Below are 12297 nucleotides of genomic sequence, written 5' to 3' on the forward strand. Positions count from 1 at the left end.
TTAAGCTAAATAAAAAGGTGAAGTGCTGCCTTGGAAACTAGCTTTTTATATTATGTAAATTGTATATACTGTATATACATAATTAACACTCAACATTTATTTCAAGTAAAGATTTTTATTTTATTTTTAATTATAGTTTTAGTTTACTATGATTTCCCTGGCAAGTTGTCACTGGACCACTCATTTATTTTCTTTGGCACTAAGTTGATAAAACATTTTTCTCTAAATTAATTTGATAACAGTTCGTCCCCTTGGGATTATAAGGTTCTAACTGACATTTTGTCAAAATTGAGTTATTCACATATTCTTATTCTGTGACAATTTATTTACATTATGTGATGATTTATTTTAAGTTGTGTACATTTTGGGATTTTTTATTAAAAAAACAAAAAGGTTCTATCTACAGAAGTCTATGGAACACAAAAACTTTAAAGCTCAATATCTCAAAACTACTCAGAACGCAGAAACAACCTTATAATTCCAAGGGGACGAGTTATTCTATCCTGAAATAAAATTAAGAGCATCAGTTTTCCAGCAATCTCATTTCTCCTTGCCTAGAGGACAACTTTAGGCAAAAATGACACCGCTGACCCCAATATACCCTACCAAACTATAAATGTAATGAAGCCAAGATTTTGACTTCCTTGATAGTGTCCTTAAGGTCTGTCTCACAAAGACTAATGGATTCTCACAGCTGGCTGATGACTGGAGTGATTCCTTTCACCTCCTATCAAGATAGACCATTTCATACGTTACAACATAAAAATAAATCAATAAATATAAAAACTGCTGAAATGTATCCATGTACCTCTTTGCCAAATCTGTACAATATAAAATAATAATAATAATAATAATAAAACCCCAATGCAATCTCAGAATTACACATTGGCACAACAACCATTAATAAAGTATAACTCAATTTATCTATTATCAATTCACACAGGAAGTAGCTGGGATGAAAGGAGCAGCTTAAATTGTCATCGTGGCATTTCAGCTGGCAATGCAGCAACTCAATATGAGTGCACAAATATAAACCAAACGGTGTGAAAAAAATACAAATAAAGAACCCAGCCACCGAAGTGTGACTAGACCTCCTTCAACTTGGTAAATGATTCGAGCTTACAGCATCAACAACAGCCCTTGTGTGTTGTGTGATCCCTACCGGAGATGATTTGATTTGTGCGTGTGGGGCGTGAGGGAATACACTAAGTCATGATTGACAGCCTTGATAAGGACCTTTCTCTCCCTATCCTGTGATCTGAAAAATGTCACGCGCCTGATCTCAATTTTGCAGATGACATGCGCCACCAGCCGCAAAGGTCAGAGCAGGTTTGGGGACCGCCGTCTTATTGATATCCACGGCAAACATGAAAAATGGGATTTGAAATGATCCGCCATCTGTTTTAACTAGTGCAAGCTGCTACTTACACCATAAGATAATTACAGTATATAAAAAGGCTGATCTGTGAAGCAGGGCTCCGCTGGAGCGCAGTGCAGTAGGTGAGGTGGCGTCTAAGGCAGCCTGAGAGAATCAAGGAGAGGTAGGCAGAAAGGATATTTACAAGCATGTACATTTGACTCCATTGACTCATTGTCCAACCAACTGTCAGTGATTTGAACAAGGCTTAAAAGTAAGGATCAAGCCAGTATTTAAGATTTCTACTGGCTCTGCCAATCTTACCATCGGCACAAACATTTACATTGATTAATTCGCATTTTCATTCTTTTTCAATGAGAGTCCATGCTTTGTGCTACACACTATAAAAATCCATGGCTTTCAATGGAGGCAAGATGTTCTACTAACTACATGGGTGGTCACAAACATGTATTTGGAAGATTGTGCAGAGCACAACTCAATATCAGGCGTATCTTGTTCAGAAGCCTATGTAATGTCAATATAGGACTGTTTGACGTTACAATCATCAAGATGCAACAATGTCAAAACATCTCCCATCTCCAGCCACTTCCCTAAAACCCTTCAAGCTCACATGTGTACTAGCCACTAACCACAGTGTCTACAATTACATAAACAGTATTTAGCTGGTAAGGCTGTAATCACTAAAGTAATTGTGGAATTTAAGGCAAGCCAGTGCATCGTTAGCTTGGGAATTCTGTTGGGGATAGCTGATTTTACATATAAAGTGCCGGATATTACTTTTATTAGATTCATTGTTTTGTTTTTTCAATCATTATTAGGTACTTCAGTCATTTAATTGTGTTCGGAGTGACTTCTTTAGTTGTGGTTAATCATGGCTCAGTTAAGGCCTGTTTCTCATTGCAACAGCAGCTGAGTGCTGCACTGTGGGATGTTATTGGGAAACTACAGTGTTAAACAGAGGTGGCTTGCAATACATTTCCCCCACACAGAGCGAGATTTTAATAACTCTACCAATGTGGAGACAAATATTGCTGCGAGATAAGACGCTGTAGGTGGTTAGACACCATGTTTATCACTGACACTTAACGAGCACACAACAAATAACAGTAAAAATGATATTGCTCATTAAAGGATCATTTTTCAAAACATTAAAAAAAGTATCATGGATGTTTCTGCAAAGCCATTAAAATAAAGGGCAAGCGGAGGCATCATGCGGCTCACAGAAACTTCGAAACATTTTAAGAAGAACGTAAGTTGTGAAGTCTAACAGTAAAGAAAAAAGAAGCGGGGGGACAAAATAAGATAGAATTGGGCCTGTAAATGCTTTTGTTAGTGGCCAATAGAAAGCACTCAAGCACAGACAAGCTGTAATTCGGTTTCCTTTCACAGCTCGAGCCAAATCCAGGTCATCTCTTGTATGAGGTATGCTTTTCTTTGGCTGTCTCTCACCTCTGCCTGTCTGCAAACAACAGACAGTCTGGAAATTGCCATCATCCACTCTAATCTAGTTGCTCTCATAGAAATGAGTGACAGAACATAAAACAGTTGGGATTAAAAGGGGCCAAGACATCCATGATGAGTCTAAATTGTGATGTTTTGCATGGCCATTGCCGTGCATCCAGAAAGGCATCTTTGTCTTGTTTCTTCTGAGAGACCGATATTTTTCATTGGATGGAAGTGGCTTTTGAAAAAGTAAGGAGGAAAACTGTTGTTTGTCAGTTCCCTTTATATGAGCATAACTCTCATTGATTTTAAAAGAGACAAAAACCTGTCCACCCATTCAAATAGGCATTTACTGACTAAAGGACCAGGATTCAAAAACCAGATGAGTAAATAAAGCATCTGTCCACATGTAAAAAAAAATAAAAATAAAAATAAAAAATAATGAAAACACTGTCAACATTGTTTAGGCAAAGTCATTAATATTAACACCCCTTTACGTGCAAACATCGCCGACGGCCCCAGTTTATTATTGTTTCACTTTCACAGCACATTAAACATCACTGTCTTACTTCATCTGGACAAACTGTGCATCAATGGAAAGTTTAAAGACTCAAGCTTCGATATTTGACCAATATTTTGACAAAACATTGTTGCAGTGACCGATATTTAGTGATTTATGTCACGAGTGCAAAATAATAAATCCGTATTATGCCACATTTTGAATAGAAATTCACAACTCACTCATATTCAGTCATGTCAAGAGCGGTTTATTTGTGTTCACATAGACTCACTGAACAGCGTCAATAAGGATTTTTAGACCAAAGATGCATATCTGCGGAGATATATGGATATATTTACTGATGTTTACTTAATATTTCTTCAGACAGAATCGTCATTTCTATTCATTTTCCACGGATTTACGCGATCTGATGATAAACAGCCTCTCCCAGCGATCTGTGTGTGCGTGCAGTAGTCACAGCTCGTGCGGTGTGTCACTCAGACTCTGATTGGGTCTTTCAAACGTCAATCTTAGAGTTTCATATCTGGACACCGCCCCATCGTGTCACATGCTTCCTGCACACTTCCTGGTAGTTATCTGGCCAAAACAACACTGAAACACCTCTGTACACACAAAATATCCGAATAATAAACCCGCGATTACGATAGTAAAGCTTGGTATGAGAATTTCTTGAGATCTGGGGCGTTTTTATAAAAAAAATCGAAAATGTACATCGGAAATGCTAACTTGTGCAGCGAAGAAAAAGGCTACAAATAACATATTTTTACAACAGTAAACGACCAAATTCCACCCCTGATCGCTAAAGGAAGTTATTATAAACACTCGATCGGGGTTTAAAGTGAGTTTTGAGTAAAAGTGTACTAATAATTTCATAAATTGTCAGATGTAGCTTGATGCTAACGTTAGCACCAATGCTACTAATAGCAGGTGCTTTTCTTCTTCATAATGCATTTTTGTCTCAATAATTCACGTAAGGTCGTAAGAAAATGTTTTGTTGTATTTTTATAGTAAGACTTTTGATAAATAAGGGCTAAATGCAAAGAGAGACTGAAGTGAGATCGCTGCTTTGTTAAGCCTGAAAAACCACAATCAAGGCTAATAAAGGTGGAATAAAAACAAAAGAATAATGATAAAAGAATAATGCGGATAATGTGTCATACTTGGCGGAGGTGTGAAACAACCGTTTGGTGAGAACAATACAATCATGATTCGGGCAGCTTTCAACAGTGAAACATACACAAAGAGCACAGGAATGTTTACATGTGAGATCTTACAGAGATGACAAGGGCCATAAATCAATCTGATTAACCTTCTCTAAAAACACACATGACATGGCCTTAGAAAATATTTCATAAAATTCACAGTTTTACAGATTCGATTATGAAATTTTTTATGAAGTCTTGGAAGACTTGTGGCCTTAGCTACACTGTGTTTTCAAACTCATATCCTACATCAACATTTTTTAAAATACATTTAAAACATATGTTTTTAATATTTTTATTTTTGTTTTTATGTTTGAGCTTATATATCTCTATTATCATAACAGTCTGAGTGATTCTGATTCCTGAACAGTAAACTTTAAAGTGTCAGCTTTGTGAACAAAGGTTGATTATGTATCTAGTCAGAAAGAATCATGAGCAGAACCTTTTTATTTTGGGTATGTAATTTTGGTCTCCATGCCAAAAAAGGGGGGTTACTAGTAAGGGGTTAAGCTTATTCCAATATCTCCTGATGGCTTAATTTGTGGAAGCTTACCAAGTTGAATCAACATCTCTTCAAAAGCTGGGAAAAAGGGAGGAAAACAGTCACTACCAGAAATAAATGATTTTAGTAAGAATGTGTGTTTTAAAACAACAACAACAACAAAAAACACTAAGTTTACACTGTATACATATGACTGCTTTGTTGTGCTCTGTGTGCAACCGTACTGAAAGCCTGGCACAACGGATGCATTCATTATTACATTCTTGTTATTCCAAAGAAATGGGGTCACCATGAACAACAGCAAAAGTGTGCTTTCATGGACCACTGGAACTTAATTGGAGCACCACCAAATCAGTCCTCAACAAGTAAAACTGGTTTCACCTTTAAGTGAAAATAAAACAGCACCCAGAACCCAATTTACTTCCATAGTGTGTCACACGGAGTGAAACGGTTTGTTCAAAGAGATAAAAATGTAGGCTGGGACTCGATTTTATCCACTGGCAATTGTTAAAGATTGGGGAAAGTGTGTGCCAAATAAAACCAGACCACAATGCAAGTTTGTAGTTGATTTTACAGGACAACACCCCTCCAGAAAACTAGTCTTGTGACTTTTTTTTTACTGGGAGGCTGAAGGCGTATTCTTCTTCTTATTATTATTATTTTATTGTTGTTGTTACAGTAACAGTGACTTTTTAGAAATTATTAATTCAAAGAGAAGTCACAATCAATCTATGACTTGTTTAAGTTCAATTAAAAACAATAAACCAAAGTGTGAAGTCAAATTTATGAAAGGAAAGCATACCGCACTATTACTGCAAGCTATTTATGGAGCATTGCAGAAAGTTGTCAGGATGAGATTGTTTTGTCTTGGAAATAACCTCCAAGGAAAATGTTTGACGTTGGTATGGTTTAGTCATGCATGTCAACTGAAGAACTACAGCATTATCTTTTCAGTCATCAATCCATTTTCGTTTCTCTTTATTGTTTTGCCTCCAGATGTCCCCCTGATAAAGCCTCTCTGAGATTTGTCACATCTGGTAAACACTCTAATTCAACACTACTTGTTTGTTCACTGCAGCATTCAGAGAGATTCAGTGAAAAAGAAACATTGTAGCTTCATAGTCAGAGTTGTTTCAAACCTATTTGATTCTGACAGCTTTTGACAGGTCGGACTCAAAAGGTCTATCAGGTTACAAGGTGGAAATACGAAATGGTAAGAGGTAGGTGGAGGGGGCAGAGGGATGTAGGGGAGTCAATAATGAGACATGCTCCTTCACACCCATGGAGAGCTTGGTAAGGGGAGAGGAGACACATTAAAGTGCTTTCAAGACAAAAAAAAATAAAAATAAAATAAAAGCTGGCCTCAACCTGTCCAACAATCCCAGCATACTGAGGGGTTGACAGTGACAGGGCATATTTCTTGCCTGGCAAACAGCATTATTTTCATTTTCTGCTGCATTGTCGACTCTCATCCAGATATGCTGTCAGTATTTCTAAGCAGGGCAGTCAGCCTCTCCGCACGTGTCCATCCATGTCTGCGTACCTGCACAGCCAGACAGTGAATGGGTTGGGGGGGGGGGGGGGGGGGTGGGGGGTACAAAATGCCACATCTCTCCGATATTCTAACAGGCAAAAAATGGAAAAAAAGGGACAGCTGGGGCAGACAGGCCTGCTTTCTGCTCCTGATATGCCCTATGACAGACTGTCTACTCTCCCGGCCAGCCTGTCGCAAAGAGGACTTCCTGCCCTAAAGAGTCAGCCTCACCTCAGCTGAGTAGCCAGCTTCACTGGACATTAAGTGGTCATCAGTAGGCTTCCAAAGTCAGACATAACAGAAGATGGCAGATGGCTAATGCAACAAAATGAAAGCGTGAAAAGTCTTGGTTTGAAAATATAGGGCCACAAGGAAATTAATATGCATAGCAAATATATCAAAAAAAACAAAAATCAACCACAACAGATATTTAGATAGACAGATGGCAATATACTTGGAAGTTTCTGATGTCCTCCAGGAGAACAGGATCTGTACAGATTCTGTAAATGGTAATAACCCCCCAAAAGTGGGGTTCTAAAGTGCCAGAATCTATGTATGTGTGTGTGTGTGTGTGTGTGTGTGTGTTATGTGTAAGTGTGCTGCCCTCAGCATCTTAATCCAAACATGTTTGGCATGCATGTATGTGTGGTGCAGATAAGACCAGCATTTTTGGAGAGCTGAGCCAAAGCAGCAAACGTAGGGCACATCTCCATGGATTGATCTGCAGGGGGAATGTATTTTGTAGGTGTGACAGGAGGAAGAAAAAAAAAATCACCTCATTAGAGTCTGAAAAGATTATAGAATGTGTGTAACATTTTGTAACAATTCAAGTATAAATTAACATGAATGTATTAAGGCCAAACATGTATTAGCAATAAACAATATTATATGTTTAAATAAATATTAACCCACATTTTATAGAGTTGCATATAGCCGTCAATGTGTGCACTGGTTGTTTTTCACTACATCATAAGGTGGCTGCAAATGACTTTAAGAGTGCTCAATCTAATTGTTCAAAATCAGTGATTCATGCAGGAACAATCAAAATCATCCATTACATGGATGTGTTTTTTTACATTGCAAGCATATATTTTTGACATATGGCATTATAATAAAGCCACAGAACTAAAGTTAATAAATAAATATGACAAACTATTAAAATAACTGCCAAAATTAAAGTGGTAATTAATGTCTGTGTTTATAAAAATAGTTTATGTCCACATTCTACCCTATATATATATATATATATATATATATATATATATATATATATATATATATATATATATATATATATATATATATATTATGATAAGGAAAAAAATCCCTTGTTTTTAACACACATCCATTTTTTCCTTTGCTTGGACAACAAACTAGTTTGTTTGTGGCTGTGCCATATACTGAATTGATTTATGAGCACATTTGTTATATTGCACCCTTGGATTGTCAGTCTGCCTTGGCATGGAGTCACAATGGTGGCTCAAGGCAGAAAGTTGGTGGCCCCTTCTTTAGAGGGGTGTAGAGGGTGGGTTTAAACTCCAGGCTTCCTCAGCTCTATTAGCAAAGGTCAGAGGTGCAAAAACACCAACATCAAGAAGCACCCATTCTCGATCACAATGGCATCATCATTACCGACTGCCTGCTCGTGGAAGGGACTGCATTTAGCAGGAAATTGTGAGGCAATATCTACACTGTGGATGGATTGATACGGCCATCTCAGTTCATCCGCAATATACACTTTATGCCTATAAACGCAAGCTGCCTTTATTGACACAAACGCAATTTAACAGCACTATTCGGCGAGATGACAGGATAAATCAAGGCCACTCTTATATGTCAGTCAGGTAATGAGAGATATCAGCTGAACGAGAGGCGAGTATTTCTCTCACTGAGACTCTATCATCCTACATCAGTCAGGGAACAGAGAGCGCCCAAAGCAACATTCAACCTGACCCCATTTAAGGCTTAACTAACAGCAGATATATTTTCGGTGTGTTCCCCCTCGCAGAGACATGCGGCTGAACTCCTGATCCCTGCTTGTTCTTTCTGTCCCCAGGGAAATTATCAATCTTTAATTATCCAGGCCCAGCACCAAGCAAAAGGGTGGGGAACCATGGTGGCAGAGATGGTATTCCCACAACGGACCACTCAGCACTGACGGGCAGATAAAACGTTGGGCATGTTGAGATACACTCACATACTTACATTTGCAGGGTGTCCTTGAACTAAAGGATTGTATCATAAAGCAAAACACTTTTTTTTTCTTGTAATCTATTTCTTTTCTACAGATGGCTTTGAGGATGTGCAGTTCAATGTGACCTTGCGAGAGTGAAGGTCCGGCTGCACTTGAGGATGTAAGATTGTCTGTGCGAGTAAAAGCACTTGTTTGATTCCTCAAAAGGTTTGAAAATGGTCAGGATTTAGCACTTACCTAGAACAAGACTGGTTTCGGTAGCATGGGTCTAGTAGAAAGGGGTTTATTATATGACTACTTATCAAATAAATCAAAGTATGAACTTGATAGCCTACTTTCATGTATACAAACAAACAATAAATCAAGTTTATTCATGTTTTCAATACACACTGCTACAGCTTCAGTACATTGCATTACCCGATCTACCTAACAAAAGCTGTACATACTGTACAGCTGTTTATTCTGCCTCAACCTAACTGTGTCTTTATACATCTTCATGTATTTTATTATGCGTCGTCTTGATGCTTTTGAATGTGTGCATTGGAAGCTTCATTTACCAAGAAAAATATAATAAAAATGTAATTTCACGAAAACTATGAAATGTCTTTGCACAAGTATTATAAACTGAGTGAATGCCCCAATTGTTCTGGGCTGAAGTAGCGTGTCAAGAGAGCACTTAGAAAAAAATGGTGACAAGTCACTAGAGAGAAGCTTTATAGCCTCCCTTTCTGAAGAATGAAAGACTGAAAAGAACGGCAAAACTCAACATAGCAGGTTTTTTTTTTTTTTTTTTTTTTCTGCCCTAACATTTTCTGTTGCACAACTACGAAGAAGACGAGCAACAGCACAAGCGATCAAACTAAAGACATAACAAAGGCTTGACGAGTGAAGGCAGACTTTCGCAAGAGCATTACTCTTTGCATACTGAATTTTTCTGTTGACATACAGTTTGCACTTCACAAAACAAGGTCTTGACCACAATCATCAAATCGCATGCTTTATGACTGCTGTGCTCCAGTTCACTCTAGAATGAAGAACAACCGATACAGAACGCCAACAGATTCATGTGGCAGCTCAACACCAGCACACCTTCTCTGCTCTTAGAGTTTCCTCTCTCCTCCTCCTCTTGTCCTAGCTTCGACTTGCATGAATTACAATCACACAAAGTTACTAAACAAGACACAGCCATTTACATTACGGACAAGACAAATAGAACGAAAAAAGAGCCAGCACCGGAACAATTACACTGATTCATTTTCCATATGCAGGCCATGATTAATGTTATGGGAACACTTCTGTTATGAGGCAAGGAATATACAGTATATAAAGGGGAAGCAATGCGTTTCCATACTGTGCGCTCTGCAAACTTATTTATTTATTGTGAAGATAGGTTGTTGCTAGGCAGCGGTCAGGGTGTTTTGGGAGGAGGCTAACCTGAAATAACCCTAACTCAAAAACCTAGCTGGGGTTCTCTAATTTTAACCTCCACCGTATGCATGTATGTATATATAACTCTCTTTAAAATTTTGAATTTTGAACCATCTGCAGGTTTGTGATGTAATATAACAGGTAGAACTGCTACAAGCGTTCATCCTCTGCTTTTTTTGTAGGCAGGGAGGTGTAACGGAGCAGCCCAGGAGGGATGAGCGTCATGAATTAGTAAAGGGGAAAGTACAATGCCACTCTGATTTCATGGTCGCTCCCCATGTCCCAGCCCTTCCTTGAGACTCAGCACATTTCTTCCTGTCTTCCCAGGATGATCAAAACACATTCTAATTAACACCGCCCTTGATGGAGGTGGATGGTAATGGATGAGACAGGAAAGTCGAGAGCTCCTCGGCCCAGAGGGAAGCTCAGCCTGGGGAGGCAGGCCATGACCGCTTCTGAACTTTACCTGGGCAACAGATTTTTTACAGGTCGGCTGGCACAGAGATATTAAGGGATGTAATCATGTGTGTCAGGAAGCAGTGGCCAGTCAACATGGAATTGCAAGCACATACAGTATCTATCCATACCTATCCAAACAGATTTTTTTAAAGCAAAAAACAAGATTATGTTGCTGAGGGTGCATCAAATATTTAATGCATTATAAACAAAACCCCTTACGTGGCTCTGCTCTGCCAGGATAAATGAAGAATTGTCATCATGATTATCTTGTAGGAAAATGTCAGGTCAAATCAAAATTGATATTGCACCCCTTGAGCAGTGGATGGATTGCATACAGTAGGAAACTGGAGAAAATAAAACCAGACGGAGACAGTAAAAGCATGTAAGACAAACATCCTTCTGAATCACATTAACAGACTGAAGCAAATGCCACATTGTGACTCCGCTTTAAGGATACAAGGGATGATGCAATTATGATTGATTAGCAAGCAGATTTTTTTTAAACAGATTTGCAGTTTTAATTGAAATTTGTCAGGACAGAATTTGGAATTAGCATAACAATGATCCTCTGCTGACCCACAGCCAGTTGACAGGACGGTTACATACCCTATTTGGCCAGTGTTGCATTGCTCCACATCATACATTTGGTAAATGTTTGGTTTTCTCTGATATACTGAACATTGCTGCTGCAAATTACTGCTTTAATCTCGTCTCCAAGGTAATGTTACCAAGCTGGCAAACATAATTAGGTTTTGTTGAAATGGCAATAATGACTTGTGACAGTCATCATCAAAATGTGTCATTTAGAATGCACTGAAAATTATAAAACAATCAGTAATATTTTGCAATGCCATCAATTTCCAGCTGTCATAGCTGTATAATTCCCAAGTTTATGTATGTGTGTATTTATTCATAATCATATTCACACGGGTGTGTGTCTCTAAGTGTGTGTGTGTGTGTGTGTGTGTATGTGTGTGTGTGTGTGTGTGTGTAAAAATCTGCCAGCAGGGGAAAACACTCTGACTTCCTTTCCTGGACTTTTTCTGTTCCATTGTCTTTGTGGAGATTTGAAGGCTTGGGACTGAGGGAAAGGTATTCTGCAGTCACCAATCAAGGAAGAACTGAAGGGAGACAATAACTGTCTCAAGTAAATCAGGCAGAACTGATTGCTCTTTTCAATCAAGTCTATTAAGAGTGCCAGTTCCAACATTTGCAGATGGATATGTGATGATTGAATGTGTGCGCGCAACCTTTTGGAACAGATCTTGATGCAACAGGAAGATATCACCTGCTTTGGTTTGCACTCACGTGTGTCGGGGGCAAAGTAAACTCCCCGAACACAGAGATCTGACAAAAACATGGGACATGTGATGGGAAGCTTATCAGAACTACATGCATTAAGAGAAGCATGAGAAGATCCTGGTGTTGATCAGAGTGTCTGGGCTTTCCACAAAGCTCCAACAGCAGAGATCAGCAGGGTGTATAGCTGTGTGCTCCTGTGGGCACAGAGGGTTTGCAGTGCTCTTGTGTTCTGGTGTGTAACTCTGCCCGCTTAAAAAAAAAAAGCCGCTTTGATGGGGAGACGGGGATAAAGTGGAGGAAGTATTATTCTTAAGAGACAAAAATGCACTATACCT

At 38.6% G+C, this 12297-nt stretch overlaps 1 protein-coding gene across 1 annotated transcript in view; it reads right to left on the bottom strand.

Moving 5' to 3' along the window:
• Positions 1 to 645: 645 nt before the first annotated feature.
• Positions 646 to 12297, bottom strand: part of LOC113084885 (protein diaphanous homolog 2-like) — a 33004-nt gene continuing 21352 nt past the window's right edge. Inside the window, exon 4 of the mRNA XM_026255023.1 lies at positions 646 to 727. Coding sequence (XP_026110808.1) covers positions 678 to 727 — 50 coding nt within the window. The 3' untranslated portion in view covers positions 646 to 677. The remainder of the gene's footprint in view (positions 728 to 12297) is intronic.

The sequence above is a fragment of the Carassius auratus genome, unplaced genomic scaffold (genome assembly GCF_003368295.1).
Source record: "Carassius auratus strain Wakin unplaced genomic scaffold, ASM336829v1 scaf_tig00040861, whole genome shotgun sequence".
NCBI lineage: Eukaryota > Metazoa > Chordata > Actinopteri > Cypriniformes > Cyprinidae > Carassius > Carassius auratus.